This window comes from Haliotis rufescens, unplaced genomic scaffold (assembly GCF_023055435.1).
Source record: "Haliotis rufescens isolate VD_foot unplaced genomic scaffold, xgHalRufe1.0.p SCAF_45, whole genome shotgun sequence".
NCBI classification, from domain to species: domain Eukaryota; kingdom Metazoa; phylum Mollusca; class Gastropoda; order Lepetellida; family Haliotidae; genus Haliotis; species Haliotis rufescens.
In genome coordinates, this window is record NW_025964168.1 from 329564 (window position 1) to 350210 (window position 20647).

General features: G+C 42.2%; 1 protein-coding gene across 1 annotated transcript; it reads right to left on the minus strand.

The window, feature by feature from the left end:
* Positions 1-16743: 16743 nt before the first annotated feature.
* On the minus strand, positions 16744-20174 carry LOC124117053. The gene is made up of 3 exons (XM_048383135.1): positions 19916-20174; positions 17438-17620; positions 16744-16856 (listed from the first exon to the last, which is right to left on the minus strand). Exons 1-3 carry the CDS (start codon positions 20151-20153, stop codon positions 16744-16746), a joined length of 534 nt encoding a protein of 177 aa, XP_048239092.1. The 5' UTR covers positions 20154-20174.
* Positions 20175-20647: the final 473 nt, after the last annotated feature.

Sequence of the window (20647 nt, forward strand, 5' to 3'; positions counted from 1 at the left end):
GAACCAATTGAACACCTTGGCCGCCAACTCCCCAGTTAAAACCCTAAATGAACTTACCCAGACACTGCACCAGAGGATCCCAATGTTGAGATTAAGACGTCTGATCAGCTGCATGAGGAGATCGGGCTAGACGTCTCGCAAATGTCATCCGTGAGAGGAATGGATACCAGATACTGATTGCAGAGTCATGGTCACTGGTGATTCATAGGTTGACAATGATCGTTTTTCACTGCAAAATGTGTCAGGCTGATTCGTGGTGTGGACTGGGTGCTGATACTTTTCAGCGTTGTTGAAATGAACGTTTTTAGACGTCTTCGCATACCGCCAATAAAGCTTCATTATTTGTGTCGTGGTAGTGCTAGGAGTTCTGGTTGTCAGTTTTGTCACGTTACCAACAATAAATCCGTTTTTTATGTTGCACATTATAGTTGAGCTATGATAAAGCTTTATATTGTTGAAAGTCAAATTCACAACTGACTGACTAAATGGCAGTGCCAGCAAGTTTATTACGGTATTGAATACTCACTTTGTTAGTCTGCTCAATATGGCGTGTATACATAAAGAAATTAACGATCACCCTAATTACATAAGGCTGGACATGGGTAACAGATCATGGAGCAAAAACTTCACTTAACAGAAGGATAGAACGTTTTGCTTGAGCAATTGTGTCCGCAGTCATTGTGGGTCTGTTAACTTTTCTAGGGGTTCACAGTTCAAGCAGCTGTTGATGCCATAGTCGATGGAGCCTCCGCTGTTGTTGTTGGTCGCAGCCGTGTTAAGGCTTGACACGTGAACGCCATCCTGAGTTCTTGATGACCAACGACGATGAAGACCTACGCAGAGTCAATGGACACCTCCACAGAGTCGACGAAGACCTCCGAAAAGTCGAAAAAGTCCTACACAGAGACGATAGAAGGCCCTCATAGAGACGACAAAGACCTACAAAGAGACGATAGAAGGCCCTCATAGAGACGACGAAGACCTACACAGAGACGACGAAGACCTACACAGAGACGACAAAGACCTACACAGAGACGACGAGGTCCTACACAGAGACGACAAAGACCTACACAGAGACGACAAAGATCTACACAGAGACGATGAAGATCTACACAGAGACGATGAAGACCTACACAGAGACGACGAAGACCTACACAGAGACGACAAAGACCTACACAGAGACGACAAAGATCTACACAGAGACGATGAAGATCTACACAGAGACGACAAAGATCTACACAGAGACGACAAAGATCTACACAGAGACGATGAAGATCTACACAGAGACGACAAAGACCTACACAGAGACGACAAAGATCTACACAGAGACGATGAAGATCTACACAGAGACGACAAAGATCTACACAGAGACGATGAAGATCTACACAGAGACGACAAAGACCTACACAGAGACGACAAAGATCTACACAGAGACGATGAAGATCTACACAGAGACGACAAAGATCTACACAGAGACGATGAAGATCTACACAGAGACGACAAAGATCTACACAGAGACGACAAAGATCTACACAGAGACGACAAAGATCTACACAGAGACGATGAAGATCTACACAGAGACGATGAAGATCTACACAGAGACGATGAAGATCTACACAGAGACGATGAAGACCTACACAGAGACGACAAAGATCTACACAGAGACGACAAAGATCTACACAGAGACGATGAAGATCTACACAGAGACGACAAAGATCTACACAGAGACGATGAAGATCTACACAGAGACGACAAAGATCTACACAGAGACGACAAAGATCTACACAGAGACGATGAAGATCTACACAGAGACGATGAAGATCTACACAGAGACGATGAAGATCTACACAGAGACGATGAAGACCTACACAGAGACGACAAAGATCTACACAGAGACGATGAAGATCTACACAGAGACGACAAAGATCTACACAGAGACGATGAAGATCTACACAGAGACGACAAAGATCTACACAGAGACGATGAAGACCTACACAGAGACGACAAAGATCTACACAGAGACGATGAAGATCTACACAGAGACGACAAAGATCTACACAGAGACGATGAAGATCTACACAGAGACGACAAAGATCTACACAGAGACGATGAAGACCTACACAGAGACGACAAAGATCTACACAGAGACGATGAAGACCTACACAGAGACGACAAAGATCTACACAGAGACGATGAAGATCTACACAGAGACGATAGCTAGAAGACCCTCATAGAGACGACGAAGACCTACACAGAGACGACGAAGACCTACACAGAGACGATAGAAGACCCTCATAGAGACGACGAAGACCTACACAGAGACGATAGAAGGCCCTCATAGAGACGACGAAGACCTACACAGAGACGACGAAGACCTACACAGAGACGATAGAAGACCCTCATAGAGACGACGAAGACCTACACAGAGACGATAGAAGGCCCTCATAGAGACGACGAAGACCTACACAGAGACGATGAAGATCTACACAGAGACGACAAAGATCTACACAGAGACGATGAAGATCTACACAGAGACGACAAAGACCTACACAGAGACGACAAAGATCTACACAGAGACGACAAAGATCTACACAGAGACGATGAAGATCTACACAGAGACGACAAAGATCTACACAGAGACGATGAAGATCTACACAGAGACGACAAAGATCTACACAGAGACGACAAAGATCTACACAGAGACGATGAAGATCTACACAGAGACGATGAAGATCTACACAGAGACGACGAAGATCTACACAGAGACGACAAAGATCTACACAGAGACGACAAAGATCTACACAGAGACGATGAAGATCTACACAGAGACGACAAAGATCTACACAGAGACGATGAAGATCTACACAGAGACGATAGAAGACCCTCATAGAGACGACGAAGACCTACACAGAGACGACGAAGACCTACACAGAGACGATAGAAGACCCTCATAGAGACGACGAAGACCTACACAGAGACGATAGAAGGCCCTCATAGAGACGACGAAGACCTACACAGAGACGACGAAGACCTACACAGAGACGATAGAAGACCCTCATAGGGACGACGAAGACCTACACAGAGACGATAGAAGGCCCTCATAGAGACGACGAAGACCTACACAGAGACGATAGAAGGCCCTCACAGAGACGACGAAGACCTACACAGAGACGATGAAGATCTACACAGAGACGATAGAAGGCCCTCATAGAGACGACGAAGACCTACACAGAGACGATAGAAGGCCCTCATAGAGACGACGAAGACCTACACAGAGACGATAGAAGGCCCTCACAGAGACGACGAAGACCTACACAGAGACGATAGAAGGCCCTCATAGAGACGACTGGACCTACACAGAGACGATAGAAGGCCCTCATAGAGACGACGAAGCCCTACACAGAGACGATAGAAGGCCCTCATAGAGACGACTGGACCTACACAGAGACGATAGAAGGCCCTCATAGAGACGACTGGACCTACACAGAGGCGATAGAAGGACCCCACAGAGACGACGAAGACCTACACAGAGACGACGAAGACCTACACAGAGACGATAGAAGGCCCTCATAGAGACGACGAAGACCTACACAGAGACGATAGAAGGCCCTCACAGAGACGACGAAGACCTACACAGAGGCGATAGAAGGCTCCCACAGAGACGACGAAGACCTACACAGAGACGATAGAAGGCCCTCATAGAGACGACGAAGACCTACACAGAGACGATAGAAGGCCCTCACAGGGACGACGAAGACCTACACAGAGGCGATAGAAGGCCCCCACAGAGACGACGAAGACCTACACAGAGACGATAGAAGGCCCTCACAGAGACGACGAAGACCTACACAGAGACGATAGAAGGCCCTCATAGAGACGACTGGACCTACACAGAGGCGATAGAAGGCCCCCACAGAGACGACGAAGACCTACACAGAGACGACGAAGACCTACACAGAGACGATAGAAGGCCCTCATAGAGACGACAAAGACCTACACAAAGACGATGAAGATCTACACAGAGTCAACGCACATCTACACAGTCCATGTAGACCTACCTGTGCACAGAACCAATGGAACACCTACATATATGGTCGGTGGTCGAACTAAGAATAATTTCTTTTAAATCTTTAAAATTGTCGATCGGGTGAAAAGAAGACTTATGGTTGGTTTTTTTTAAATGAGTTCACAGACTGGTCGAAAGGAAACAAAAATCTAAAACTTGTAATGTAGTCAATTTATGTGAAGTTTTGGGAGGGAGGATCCGTAAAGCACTTAATTCAAAAACAACTTACTAGATTAGAATAGTATCATGCTTGGCGCCAAACACATACACACCCGCGGATTGAAGTATACAAACTCTCAGAAAAGACAAAAAGCTTTGTTCTATTAATTTAATCGTGGACATCTACTTGGTATTAAGACACTCTCTGGTGAGCCTCTCTAATCCCTTACTGCTTTTTCCATTTAATTACCCAGAATGGACTGTCCAATTCTCTCTATCGCTATCGATAAAAGAATGTATCAGAAGACATGCAGTATTTCACAACACACATTCAGCAGGGCAGCAGGTCTGGGCTGAGCTTCCAGTCGCTCGAGTATTGACGTGACTCCCAGTCTGCTTGGATGTCCTCTCTCCCTGGAATGTAAACTACCGTTAATGCCAGGTGATTTTAAAACAAAAGTCTCATAGCTCTTTGGTGATGTCTGAGATTTATCCCGTCCCATGTGGCTCTCATACATGTAGGTTACCGCACTCTGGCTGTCCATATGAACCAATTTAGATTTGTTGTTGCTGGTTCTGCAAAACGATAATAGAGCCCGTTGAATAGCTTTGAGCGCCAGGGCATGTATGTGCAACTTCTTCTCATCCAGAGATCAGAGGACATCTGCCCACATATTGCACTCCACCCTAGTCGTGACGCATCCATTTGCATGATCAGGTCTGAGTGAGCAGCCATAATTGGCTTGCCTTTGAAGTTCATCCACCACTTCAATTCATCTAAACAGCCGTGAGATAGAGAAATCTTCGTTTCGTAACTTGCTTGCATGCATTTGGATTATCTGTAGTGGAGCTGAGCTGGTGTAATGGCTCTCAACGATGCTGGCATTGGTCTTATGAAACTTTCCAGGTTTCCGATCTTGACATTCTTTAACTTCATCATATGGCGACAGGATGTCAGCATATTGTCCACCTTCTCCTCGGAGGATTCAGATCCTTTGAGTTGATCTGAAACTCTAGGAATGTTAAGGACTGAGATTTTGTTTTTGCATTTTATCACAAATCCTTGCGTTTGGAGGAAACACCGAGTGTCTCTGTGTTGGAACGGAAGTTGATTCTTCCAGACAAATAATGCCGTCTATAAAATAATAAGATGGATACCTCCTCGTCTTGCGATACTGACTAAAGGTCTTAGTGGCTTCATGAGCGCTCGAGGGCCAGGAGCCGTACCGAAGGGCATGCACCAAAATTGGTAAAGAGCACCCTCCCAGTGAAAGTGGAGGGCCTTCTTTAAGTGTGACACTACGAGAACACTGAAGCCCTGAATGCGTGTATCCTATATGGGCACTTCAAGATGAAAGGCTTGCACCTCCCCAAGAGATTTGATTCGTCTGGGAGATTACATGTGCTAACTCGACCTCAAGGGCGTGTGTATTTGAGGTAGTCGTGGATATAGAAAGAGGAAATATTGCAGGGGTATTACAGAAACAAAGCATCGCGCGTATCATATCAACGATAGCTGAAGCGGATAAAGTATTGTTAGAAAGGAAAAAACATGGTGTTGATAGAAGGTTGATTAGGATAAACACTGGTGAGAAACAACACCTTTACATCAGCGGCTTTGAAGGATTCAGACATGGAATCAAGACAAGAGGAGTTTCAGAGAAAGTGCAGCCAGGAACACAAGGTCCTCACAATACTGCCTGGAACAGGTGGACTTTGGTCCGATCAAAGGAGTACTGATCCCTTCCAGGCCTCTTTGGAGTCTATATCAGACTACCTTGCAATTGCACATCTGTGTAGAGTAAATAAAGTAAAAATAGTAAATGGAAAGTTATCTAAATGATTTAGAATATATCATAAAGAAGTAGGAGAAACAACATTGCCCTCTACGGCATACCAGATACTATCACCAACGAAACATACACAGAGAGCGAAGATAAAGTGTCAGCGATTCTTAATAGTGCCAGTGAAAACGGGAAGCTCCCACCCTTCGCTTTGTGTGATATTGAGAGAGCACATTGAATTCCAACTTAAAAGAGTAACGGAATTAGGCCCATCATTGTGAAAATGCGTCACTGGGAGGATAAGTGGGGTTCTTTTAAAATGAGGGATATTGTCGAGCAAAAGGAATCGGCATAGAAAATGATCTTACATCACTAAACTAATTAACGAGCATTAACAGAACAATAATGCAGATGGTGAGACCAGCACCCCACAAGACAGACACGGAGCTGGTGAGACTAGCACCCCACAGGACAGACATGGAGCTGGTGAGTCTAGCGCCCCACAAGACAGACACGGAGCTGGTGAGACCAGAACCCCACAAGGCAGGCACGGAGCTGGTGAGACCAGCACCCTACAGGACAGGCACGGAGCTGGTGAGACCAGCACCCCACAAGGCAGGCACGGAGCTGGTGAGACCAGCACCCAACAAGGCAGACACGGAGCTGGTGAGACCAGCACCCCACAAGACAGACACGGAGCTGGTGAGACCAGCACCCCACAAGAAAGACACGGAGCTGGTGAGACCAGCACCCCACAAGGCAGACACGGAGCTGGTGAGACCAGCACCCCACAAGACAGACACGGAGCTGGTGAGACCAGCACCCCACAAGGCAGGCACGTAGCTGGTGAGACCAGAACCCTACAGGACAGGCACGGAGCTGGTGAGACCAGCACCCCACAAGGCAGACACGGAGCTGGTGAGACCAGCACCCCACAAGACAGACACGGAACTGGTGAGACCAGCACCCCACAAGGCAGACACGGAGCTGGTGAGACCAGCACCCCACAAGACAGACACGGAGCTGGTGAGACCAGCACCCCACAAGACAGACACGGAGCTGGTGAGACTAGCACCCCACAAGGCAGGCACGGAGCTGGTGAGACCAGCACCCCACAAGACAGACACGGAGCTGGTGAGACCAGCACCCCACAAGAAAGACACGGAGCTGGTGAGACCAGCACCCCACAAGGCAGACACGGAGCTGGTGAGACCAGCACCCCACAAGACAGACACGGAGCTGGTGAGACCAGCACCCCACAAGGCAGGCACGTAGCTGGTGAGACCAGCACCCTACAGGACAGGCACGGAGCTGGTGAGACCAGCACCCCACAAGGCAGACACGGAGCTGGTGAGACCAGCACCCCACAAGGCAGGCACGTAGCTGGTGAGACCAGCACCCTACAGGACAGGCACGGAGCTGGTTAGACCAGCACCCCACAAGGCAGGCACGGAGCTGGCAATGACATCAGGGGCAACTGCTAACAGAAAGGACAGGAAAACCTACGCCTACTTAGATTCGCGTCAGGTTGCTATGGCAGAGGACATTTTAGTTAAGGGTGGGGCCAGGGTCAGGACGCAAACAAGAGATGCTTGATAAAGTAAATAGAATATCTCTGGTACCACTCTCAACTCATATTTTGAAAATTATCTGACAATCACATAAGAAACAGATAACGATTCATTTTTACATACAACCTTTTGATATTGTTTGGATAACTGAACCAATGTGTTTATGATATAGGTCTACTCCGTGTGTTCCCAAAATTTGAATCTACCACCAAACAAGCAGAAAAATATTCAAACTGCGGGAGATCGGGCGGGGTGGCTTGGGGCGGGGGGGGGGGGGGGGGGTGGGGGTTAATACTATTGATAATAAAACAGTTGTCCAAAATTACAGAAAACTCTTTAATGTATTCGAGAAAACATTGTTTGGTCTAGATTATGATCTACTACATGTCTGTGCCTAAATACATCCAGAAACATCTACCTGGTACATCAAACCATATTTGGGGGCACGGGTGGCCCAGTCGTCTAAGGTGCCGCGATTCGCTGTGCAGAGTTGCGTCCCTTGGGCACGCCAGAAACCTATGATTGTGGGTTCGAATCCCGGTTCGCCCCGATTATGTTTCTAGGTTTGTCAGCACCATACCCGTGCTCGTGGGTTTCACCGAAGTGGTAAACGTCTGAGACCTGCATCACTTCGGGCTTTCCTCCCACATTAAGCTGACACGCCGTGGTGTAACTTGAATACTGTTAAAAGCGGCGTTAAACCCAACTCACTCACTCACTCACTCAAACCATATTTATGCTGTAAATATGGAATAAATCAAGACAGTCTTTTGGAATACTCGTAGATTTACCAGATGTTTATATCTATGTAGTGGAGACGTCAATGCACGAATAGGAACTAATGCTTCAAATTTTGTTGAAGATAGGATACAGCACATTGAAAATGAAAACCCTTCACTGTCAGATTTTATCCTTGGGAATCGTAATCTGAAGCGCTTCTCTATCGATAAGATCGTAAAAACCTGTGGTAACTGTTTTCCAGACTTAAGTTCTGCACTACATATACATATCATAAACTGACGATAAATTATGTTTCTGACTCACAAATTGGAGATTTTACGTTTATAGGCACACACGTTGCTGGTGTAATAGATTACATAATTTCTTCTGCAACTCTATTTGCTTATGTAAATGCCTTTTCTATATCTTCTCGATCGAGTCAGCCCACCGTCCTCTCACAATGAAATTACGAGCGCTTCATGTCCGAAAATCAGATGATGAATAATAACAGTAAACATGCTTAAAAATTTATTTGGGATAATGATTAACTAGAACAGTTTAGACAAAATATTTTATCTGACAGTGTTCAAGAACTCCTTGATACATCAGTAGACTGTGCATTTGCATATATTGACACAAGTATTGAACATATTGCAGAGGTTTCTTTGTCTGGCTGCACCCGATACAGATAGAAAAATTGGCAAAATGAGAAAAGGCGAAAGAAATTGATTTGACGATGAATGTGAAAGGATAAATCGGAACGATGCAGATTATCAAATAAATTTAGAAAATGTAGAGATAAAGATTCATTAGAACAATACAAAATCACTACAAAAAAACATAATGCTACTTGTCAACAAAAGCGCATTGACTATTGTAAAAAAAAAAAAAAGACTATAAACAATAGCATTGTTGACTCCCAAAAATTGTGGTATGAGTTTAAACGCTTAAACACAAAACATGTAACGCGAAATAACACTCAAATTAATTAATGGTTAAACCATTTTCAGACTTTATTCTCTTTTGATGATGGTATTATGTGATCAAAATTCTACAAATAATATACATGATAATTCCAAATATGTCACCCCAAATCAGGAACTCCCGGACGAGATTCTGGGTTCAATTACCAGGGAGGAAATCTTAGACAGAATCCAGGACCTTAAATATAGTAATCACCTGGAATAGTTAATACCATACCTGAATGTTCCAAACATTCAGCTGATCTTATCTTATTAGTATTCAGTCTGATATTAGAAAATGAAACCTTTCCCCATTTCCACATTCCTGGGTAATTGAAATAATTGTTCCAACGCATAAACAAGGGGATTTAAGCACATTCCTTGGCTATTGGAATAATTGTTCCAATGCATAAACAAGGGAATTTAAGCACATTCCTTGGCTATTGGAATAATTGTTCCAATGCATAAATAAGGGGATTTAAGCACATTCCTGGGTAATTGAAATAATTGTTCCAACGCATAAATAAGGGGATTTAAGCACATTCCTTGGCTATTGGAATAATTGTTCCAATGCATAAACAAGGGAATTTAAGCACATTCCTTGGCTATTGGAATAATTGTTCCAATGCATAAATAAGGGGATTTAAGCACATTCCTTGGCTATTGAAATAATTGTTCCAACGCATAAACCAGGGGATTTAAGCATATTCCTTGGCTATTAGAATAATTGTTCCAATGCATAAACAAGGGGATTTAAGCACATTCCTTGGCTATTAGAATAATTGTTCCAATGCATAAACAAGGGGATTTAAGCACATTCCTTGGCTATTGGAATAATTGTTCCAATGCACGAACAAGAGGATTTAAACAATACTGATAACTATCACTCCAGTAAGCATTTTCCGTAAAATCTTTACCGTCGTTATTAACAAAAGACTTGTCTTCCGGGGTGAAACAATGAATAATATCAATTACTCATAGGCGGGGTTTAGACACGGCTACAAAACGGTTGATACCTTGTTCATATTGCAGAGTACTGTACAAGGATGCCTAAATGTGAAAGGGGGAACATCTATGCATTATTTGTAGACTTTGATGAAGTGTTTGACAGTGTACAAAGAAATAAGTTTTGGACTCTTTTAAACACAAATGGGCTAAGCTATATAATAAATAATCTATAAAGTAACATCTATGAAAATATTTAAGCCTGTGTAATGAATTATCATATTTTTTTGTACTTTTCAGATACCTTTGACTTACAACTCGGAGTTAGAAGGTGTTGTATACAGAGTCCCCCTTTTTATAATGAATTAGCAAATCAAATTGACAATAACTGCACAAATAGTGTACACTTACACCCGGATTTAGTTCATATTTTTCTGTTATTTGCAGAAGATACTATGTTAATTTCAAGTCCTATTGGTGGACAACAGAAACAAATGAAATTAACGGTAAATAAGGACAAAACAAATGTAATTGTGCTTAAGAACGGAGATAAATTATCAAGACATAAAATATATGTCTACACAGGCTGTATTTTAGAAACAACCTCTTCACACAAATATTTGCACATTCCTTGGCTGTTGGAGGTGGGTTTTTTACGAAACACCTATGTTGGACATCACATGCAAACTATGCAGCAATTCAAGCACAAAAGGTATTGACAGGAATACTAAGGCATATCAATATTCTTGGAGATATAAACAATTCTTTTTTAGAATATTTGATGTTAAGATAAATCCAATACTTCTATATATGGGGCAGAATTCTAGGGACTGAAACATTTTGAACAAATAGAAAGAGTACACTTATTTGCATGTAAGACATTCCTTGGTGTAGAAATAAATAACCTAACATCATGATATATGGTGAATTAGGCAGATATCCTTTGTTTATTTCACAATATATTTAAGTTATTAAATTCTGGTTCAGGTTAATAAATATGCCATCCCATCGGTTAACTAAGAAATGTTATAGTATGATGTTACTGTATGATACTAATGGCAAAGAAATTGGACAACAAGTGTAAATGACTTATTGTTTAAGGTTGGATATTATAAATATGCCAAAAACAGAATGTAGAATTCCATGTTGAATATATAAAAGCATTTACACAAAGATTAATATATATATATATATATATATATATATATACAAAGTTGGAATCTTGAAAACATCTAAATCAAGTAAATGTAATTACTATGCAATGTTTAAAAGTTACACATGTACAGAACTATATTTAGCTGAGGTGAATATAAAGAAATTTAGGATAAACTTAGCGATGTTCATCGCATGACTTTTTAATTGAAAAAGGAAGATATTAGAGATAATAAAGGAGAACTGAGAATTTGCCAACTTTGCAGGCGAAGACGAGTACCACTTTCTCCTTGTATGTCCAGATTTTTCAACGTTAAAAAATAGATACATTAAACAAAATGATTATGTCCCTCCAAACATTAATAATTGTTCATCTTTGCTAAACAGAACAAACCATGATACACTGCAGAATCTGTCCATGTTTATTCATATGCAATTTTAACTAGAAAATTACATATTACCTAGTGAATATTAAACTTTAGTTATTGTATAGCATTATGTTTGTACCGAAAAAAAGTGATAAAATTGAATTAAAATAAAATACACTGATAATGATAAACGTGGTAACCGTTCACAGTTTTATTAATATCAACACATACTGTCATCCTGTCACATATTAATACTTTATGTGTACATGGTTATTCTTTTGTACTCTTTTGTACCACCGCAGGTGGTTGTGAGAGAATAAACTGTTTCTGTTTGTGCTAAATGTAACTACAGAGAGGCAATCTGAAGGATGAAGACCCAAACTGACACTGACAGTGATCAATGATTAATAAACCATGAATATGATTAATATACAAGTTGATTAGCAAAGCAACTGTATAACAGCTATTACAAAAGATAGCTAAAACAGCACCCTGACAAGACAATTGTCAAGACGCACAGATAGCCAATTAAGCCGGCCACTAGACCTGAGAGTTAATTAACTCAACGCTATGATCAGTGAATAACCACGGCTTGGGTAAAATAGACCAATATGCCTTAAAAGATATAAAGCCTTATAATAGACTAAAGCCGCCTGGACTGAGCAAGGAAATGCTGACCTTCAAAGAAAATACAGGTACTTGGCCTTCAGAGTATCTAGACTCACAACAATATAAGGGTACTTGTCCAAGAGAGTAACTTGACTCGCAACTATAAAAGGTACTTGACCTAGGCAATTCCGGGAATATTGGTTATTCACGTATTACAAGAAAAGGAGTATAAAATCTAACACACTAGTCAATAGATTTAGTTCAGTAACACCAGACGTAATTCAGTACAAGATAGAAATCAACCATATTTACTTACTAGCGAAACTAAGTTCCGGCCTGACCGCAGAACGACCCCTGAACAATGCCTCAAGATGACGATGTTGGAGATCTAACCAGCGCTTCTGCAGCTGGAGGTGCCGATTTCGCACTCGGAAGATAGATACACTTTATAGCGCCAATGTATTTAAACGAGGCGAGCGGACGTCAGAGGAGACAACCTCCCCTTGCTAGCCGGGAGAACGGTACAGCCTGGTGAGCTAACAGAATTGTGGTTTCTAAAATAAGGCACACTAACTACTAATGCAGTATGGGAGTTGTAGGTATCACAATAAAGGGCTACAAAGGCTACCACATGGTGCCATTAACCATTTACAACCTGATATGTACAATTAGTAAGGTGGCAAAAATGACCATAAATATACCCAGAGGCAAAAGTTATTGTGACATGGAATTTTTTCATATTAGTAATCTTGTGAATGATTGTTTGGATTTAAACCAGAGAAAGGGTGTGTTATAATGATGGAAGAAACGCAACCAAGCAGTTTGATGTTTGAATTGCACCAAGTAGACATATTCGAGAAAAATGGCCAGCAATGTTCGCATTAGTAGGCCAGACAACAAGGCGCTTATCATTTCAACTCAACGCAGTCTTAAGAAGTGCAGAAAACACCTCTATTCTCCTCTTATTCACGCCTACGGTAGAATGACAGGTGGAGAGCTGTACGTTTGCTTCAGTATGGTACCTCGCGGCGTGACGTTGCTCGTCGATTCAACGTTCATACGCCTGACGTTTTCTGAAAGACAATCAAGTTACAGACCGTCATCGTAGAGGTCACCCACCAGTAACGATGCCACGTCAAGACCGATGGATTCGAACCACGCACCTCCGACATAGGTTCCAGCCAGCAACCCTTTCAGCCCATGCCACACCTGGCAACATAGGTGTATCTGCGAGAACAGTTCGAAGACGTCTACGGCATCCGTGTAAGACGCACAACCCGACGGTCAATTCTCACGCCAGAACAACGACGTCGATTTTCGCCAGTGGAGCAGACAACACTTGCGATAGGGAGCACGTGAGTGGAGAAGAAGTCTCACCGATGAGTCACGTTTCCTTCTTCACCGAGCTGACCGCAGGACAAATGTCTACAGGCACACAGGTGAACGTTACATCAGGTCATGTTTTCACGTATGGGATCGTTATGGAGGGGGGCCGTTATGATCTGGGATGGGATAACAGCTGCAGCAAGGACGCCAATGATTGTGATTGAGGGGAACTTGAATGCAATGCGGTACAGAGGCGAGATTTTGCAAATGGTCGCTTTACCGGTTTTTGCAACAGAACAGCACTGGAGTGACGTTTCAACACGATAACGCCAGACCAAACGTTGCTTGAGTTGTATAGCTCTATCTTAATCAGAACAATGTTAATGTGTTACCCTGGCCCGAAAGATCCCCTGATTTGTCACCCACTGAACACGTCTGTGATGATTGAGTGAGTTGGGTTTAACGCCGCTTTTAACAGTAGTCCAGTTATATCGCGGCGTGTCAGCTTAATGTGGGAGGAAGCCCGAAGTGATGCAGGTCTCAGACGTTTACCACTTCGGTGAAACCCACGAGCACGGGTATGGTGCTGACAAACCTAGAAACATAATCGGGGCGAACCGGGATTCGAACCCACAATCATAGGTTTCTGGCGTGCCCAAGGGACGCAACTCTGCACAGAGAATCGCGACTGGGCCACCCGTGCCCCCCGTCTAGGATGAAATTAATTGACGTTTACGACGTCATCCGAATCCTCCAACGACGCTGCAGGAACTCCTCCTCCAAATCCTTCCTCGGATATGAAATGATTTTCCCCAGGGACTTTCATCGACGTAATGGTCTCAATGCACAAGGTGGACACATTCGCTACTGACTCTGACCCTGCTTGTGACCCCCCTGGTGTGTTGTGGCTTATTTGTATATGCCTGCTGCTCTGTTCTTATTTACTGTTAGTCGCTATATAAGTGCAATAATCGTTGACGCGACGTTAAACCCCATTTCACCTCACCTCACCTTATTTACTGTTGATCGTTACAAAACCTTGAAATCTTTGTCTTTCCATGTAATAACATTTCATTTGCGGCAATAAACGTTTAGCACTGATTCTGTTTGTTGTTTGTGTGTCACAATAACTTTTGCCTTAGAGTGTACATGAGAAAAATCTACATAGTACTAGATTAACCCCACTACTGCGCAAAGATCAAAGTTACTAAAACACTTTCAATACATGAATAAGCTTACCTACACATATGAGAAAACGCATATCAAATCAATACATGATAAACGTATGCGATTAAACTGATAGAGAATAAAATCTACGGGAAACAAATTCTCCAGCAATACGCCAATGAACGTCAAGAAACCGAGGTTTGCCGACCGCCGGACAGCGATGAATGGCGGAGGCGCTACGGTCATTAGGCCGTGACAAAATCGGTTTTGCGACCTGGTGACAGCCGCAAATGAATTCATTTTGGTTTTAGAGGCTGCAATAGTTTGCAATCAGCACAACTTCACACAAGATGTGTTTTTTACCATTACAACCTGCCACTCTCCATATGAGTTCCGAACCCCCATGCTTTGCACATCTGCCTGTCGCAGTGTCAACCATCCAGTTGGTGTAGCCCACCTCTGAGCCCTTGTGCCAGTACCATCCGCTACCGTCCCGTAGCAGTCCGATCCAAAACGTTGTATCTAGAAGCAGATGTGTATATTATTTTGGGAAAATAAACACAGACCGCATTGATATGCTATTACAAGGGCTTCAATTTAATATTATGTTTATCGGCCCGTGTGAATTAAGTTTCAGTTTGTATATTTGTTTACCGAGGTTCTACGGGGGACATAGATTTGATATCAAATTGAAGCGACTACAATATTGTATTTATTAATAGGATTTAAACTGAAAAAGAACAACTAAAACAAACTGGAATACTGCAGTTGAACCAGACACCACGAACCTCGGGTTACACATTGTACCGATTAAATGAGTCGAACTCAGGTCTTTCTCGTAAAGAGCCAAAGTTTTAGCCAGGGCGTTGGTTTAGCCAAGTGGTTAAAGCGTTCGCGCGTTACGGCGAAAACCTCACATGGTCGATTCCCCACATGAGTACAATGTGTGAATCCCATTTCGTATGTTCGTGATATATATATTCGCTGGAATATTACTAAGAGCAGCGTATCACCTCACTCACTCACTCACTCACTCACTCACTCACTCACTAACTCACTCACTCACTTACTCACTCACTCACTCACTCACTCACCCACCCACCCATTTTCCTGCCAGCGTATTTCAGCATTTGATATAACAAATACAAAATCAGTATCGTTCTGTTTTGCATCCTTTTCGAAGATAACAAAAACGTATATACCTTGCAAAGGTTCTTTCAGGAGACGAGATATTAGGTGCGTAGGCGTATTTAAGATAAATATTGATTTTTCTGCCAGCGTATTTCAGCATTTGATATAACAAATACAAAATCAGTATCATTCTGTTTTGCATCCTTTTCGGAGATGAACAAATGGCATTTAGAAGTTGGTATGATGAAGGGATATATCTATGGATATACACCCAGATCTCGCTAGCTTGACTGAGGCCTACTCGCTAGGTTAATTTATCTTTCAGCTCAGGTATTTCTTCATTGTCAGTGTGAAGTGAAGATTTTATCACCAACAAACAGTTTGTCAAAGCAAAGGCTTACTCTCACATTCAAATAATTGTCACTGTTATTTGCCCATAAATAAAGAATAAATGTTGAAATGTCACAGTTTCTACTTGACAAGATGGTGGAAACCTATTTTAAAATTAGAGCTGGAATACGGGAACTTCAATATACAGGGAATGTTGAAAGTGTTCATTTTTACTTTTGTAGACAAATTTTGAGCGTTAAAAGCTCAGAGTTAGGAGAGTTTACGTTTACCACTAGTAGCGACTTATATGAAAAAGTGCATCTCATATTGGACATAGTTATTATTTATGCCAGATTCAAGATACCCTAAATGTACTTGTCATGTCCTTATTTCCCTTGACAATGCCGGTCGTAGGACCTGGGTTAGTAACAGACGTAATATATTTTCTTTTCTTTAGGATTTGGATACGCTTGGCTTGCTCAAGATGTTGGCTGTGTTAATACGTTTGTCTCTGCTTGTCATCAATGACTCAAAGATGTGGGCCTCCAGGAATGGAATTCTAAAAACTAGAAGTGTACGGTCAACTTAAACCATCTCAACATAATGAAAAGTGTCTCTTCTACATACAATGGTTCTAATTAAAAAATGCACTTATTCAGATGTGTAGGTCATAATTTACAGACGGGAGGATATGTAAATATCCTAAGAGAAGAGCGACTTTATCGTCACTGACATTCTACAGGAGATACTTCTGTTGTGGGGGCGATGGGGTAGCCTTGTGATTGAAGATTGGATAGATAAACGTTTTTGAATATATTTACTGAGGATAAATTCGTTTCATATTTATGAATGCTGTTTTAAACACATCATATCACTTTAAACCACTTGATTTTGTAAATGTAAACAATATGTAATTTAATCACTCGGGAGAGGCCTACATTATGAATAAAATTATATTGATTGGATCACTGAAAATAAGCGATGACACCAGGTTTTCGCGAATAGGGTAACATGAGCATGTCCTGCCCTACAGGTAGTACCCGCTATTCACAAAATGTGCACCAAAAAGTAAGTAATTATTTAACAAACACATGACATCGAAAAGGATCAGTTCTTTGTAAATTTATCAACGTATTGAAATACGTACCATGTCTTATGGCCAAAGTTATTGGAATCCTATCCTCTTCCGCGCTATAGATGTTGAAGAGCCTTCCTCCGGGGGATCCATATGACGTACAGAATGCAATGGCCTTGCTGCTGGTGGTATCATCGCCAGCAAAGAAACACTTGCCCGTGGGTTTGTGGTAAGTCCAGTTCCTCGGACAATCAGCTGGTGAAGACATTCTTGTATAAGATAGAGAATCTACGAATTTTTTAACATGTAGGAGGAACAATATTTAAGGGAACCCTGACATTTCAACTGTACGAATGAAATGACCGCCTTTGTTTCACAATACACAATTACTGAACGCGGATAGCAAAGTCGTTCAAACATTGCACATTGCACTTGCAAAACCTGCCGTCCACGGTGACACATCCTGGTAACAGGCATGTGCCAATAACCTTCCCCAAACCACATGGTTCATTGATCGGGTACAAGAAAGGAAAATGCCTCCAAACGTGTACATGTCAAAAAATGAAAGGCATGATGTAGCTGCCAGACACATTGGTATATTTAAAGGTTTTATATCCCGACTGGTAGAACGATAACGGCACACGGGTGGAATTAAGATGAGGGTGGGAAGAAGAGCGCTTAGAAAGTTTACTGCAAGGCAGGATTGACATTTACACAGCATCGCGTTGAGGAACTGTTTCCTATCTGCACCAGAACTGAGGACAGCTACAGGGTTGCCAAAAGAATCCGACTTTTGATATGAAACAGGTTGAACACTGCAGGTCTGAAATCAAAATGTGCTTCCAGAGGAATGCTTCTGACTGTGGTACACAGACGCTTCAGACAACAGTGGGCACAGCGTTTTGGAGGTTCTCAACTGCCGCATTGGAGAATAAACCATGAGTTCTGAAGAATCGAGGTTCTGTTTACGCTTTACAGATGGTAGACAACGTGTTTGGAGACTGTATGCAGATAGGTACTATCCGACAGCAGTCCAAGCTCATGATAAGTACTGTGTTGGCAGCATCAAGGATGGATCTAAGGATCGTGCAAGGGTACAGGACTGGTCAACGTTGTGTGGACCAAATGTTACGTCCAGGAGTCACCCCCTTTGCCCAGCGCGTAGGTCAGAACTTTGTGTTCCAGGATGACGACGCACGTCCTCACAGAGCTCGAGTTGCAGTCGACTGTCTTAGGCAGCAAAATGTCACAACATTGTCCCGGCCAACCAAAACTCCAGACATGTCACCGATTGAAATCCTTTGGAGTGTTCTGGGCTGAAAGGTTTGCAACCGACCTCAGCGTTCCCAGAATTTGCAATAACTTGGGCAGGCCTTACAAGTATGGTGAAGGATAAACGGGACACAACTGAGGCGTTTGTATCCAGTTTGCCCCGAATATGTCGTGCCTGGATCGCTGCTCACGGGGCATGGACCAGATATTGGATTTACTATGAAGACTGAATTTCACAACGTTGTTTCTTTATATATCATTTCTGAATAGATTTGGGGGAACAAATTGTTCCTAGTATATTTCATCACAAATTATTGATTTGTGTTGTTTGTCTTTATGTCACAGTATATATCCTAGATACATCACTGAAAATAATCGAGTTTGGACCAGATGTAACAGTGATTGATATTATAACGCATTCATCTTCGGAGTACAATGACAAGGAAACCAAGCATCTCACTAAGCCTGACTAGTAGGTTAGTGGGCTCTTAGGACAAGCAAAAGAGTGCTTGGAACATGCTCTTATACCCAGCTACCCAAGAAGTTGACATAGAATGCTGTTCCTTTGTTACCTTATTGTGAGTGATAACAACATGTTCTTTGTTATGGTTATATATTATAACAGAATATATACTAGTAGGCGTTAAATATCTTAAACGCAACTTCTATTCAGTCGACTAAGTGACCCCCATTTGGTTTCTAGGGGGAGGGGGGCATGTTTAGATGAATAGTTTGATCAGAAATATGTCCTAAATGAATAGTTTTTTGGCAGTGGTGAATCAAATGAATATTTTGCCTTTATATTATGTGGAAAGTACCCAAACGTCAACATTGTTGTGTTAATAGTGAAAATGAATACAGTGTTTGATGGTCCTGAGTAAATATATAGTTTGTTGGACATAGCTGGGAAAGACAGATTGTACCCAACCCCTCTTATCTCCCTTTCACCTCCCCACCACCATACAAACCAAACAGATGCTACCGATCTGTAAAATCTTCACCAACAAAACATTTCCACTCCTTATTGCTGAAGTAAGTAAGCTACTTTTAACAATATTCCAGCAATATCACGACAGGGTACATACAATATGAGTTTCACACATTGTACTCATGCGGGGAATCGACCATGTATGTCTTCGCCTTGGATCGTTTCATTTCATCGGTACTTTATGTAACCCCGGTTCTTGGTTTCTTGGTGGAATAATGCTTAAAGTCGTGTTAACTCACTCATTGTTTTTACAAGAATTTTATTCGTAATTTTACCACAGAACAACTTACATCTTATAAATGTAATGTAGGAGACACTTGGTTGGGAAATGAGGCCAGGTACTACTTCGTCGAACCAAAGATCACTCTGGTAGCACAGATGAAGACTACGGTCATAGAACACTGATGCGCATGTCCGGTTGTAGTAGCAGGTGTTAACACAGTGGGCAGCTGACAAAGAGGCTTCAGGGTGAAGGTCAGGAGGCAGAAGGTTGTGGAACAAGACAGTGACAGACAGCGAAGCTGCCATGGTTACCACGCAATCCCTTAATACTTTATCTGAAACAAAACTTATAATGTCAAGTCCTACATGTGTATTTTAGTCAACAACTCATTTTTGTATGTCAACATCTATTGTAGAGATGCCAGGTTGTAGACATAGTGAAAAAAAAGAATTTTCAAACAAACTTTATTTAATAACATGGTTTTAGCTATTTTGAAGTACTTCTGTAGCAGTTGGTTTGAAATAACTCGCTGACAGTGGACCTTTCGTTCTTTGGGCGGACGCTCTACCACTACACCATAAAGGCGGTCGAGTTCGGTTAAATACCAGTATAACAGTATTCTAGTTATATCACTTAACGATGGGGTTGGTTTCTAAACCATCATCTCGTTATATTGGCCCTATTGTGAACCAGATCTTGTCACCATACCAATCACCCTTACATCATTCTCTCGCTATAATGACCCCGTTACAACCACTTTCTTCATCTTAACCAGTCGCAAAACAAAACTCTCTCTAGT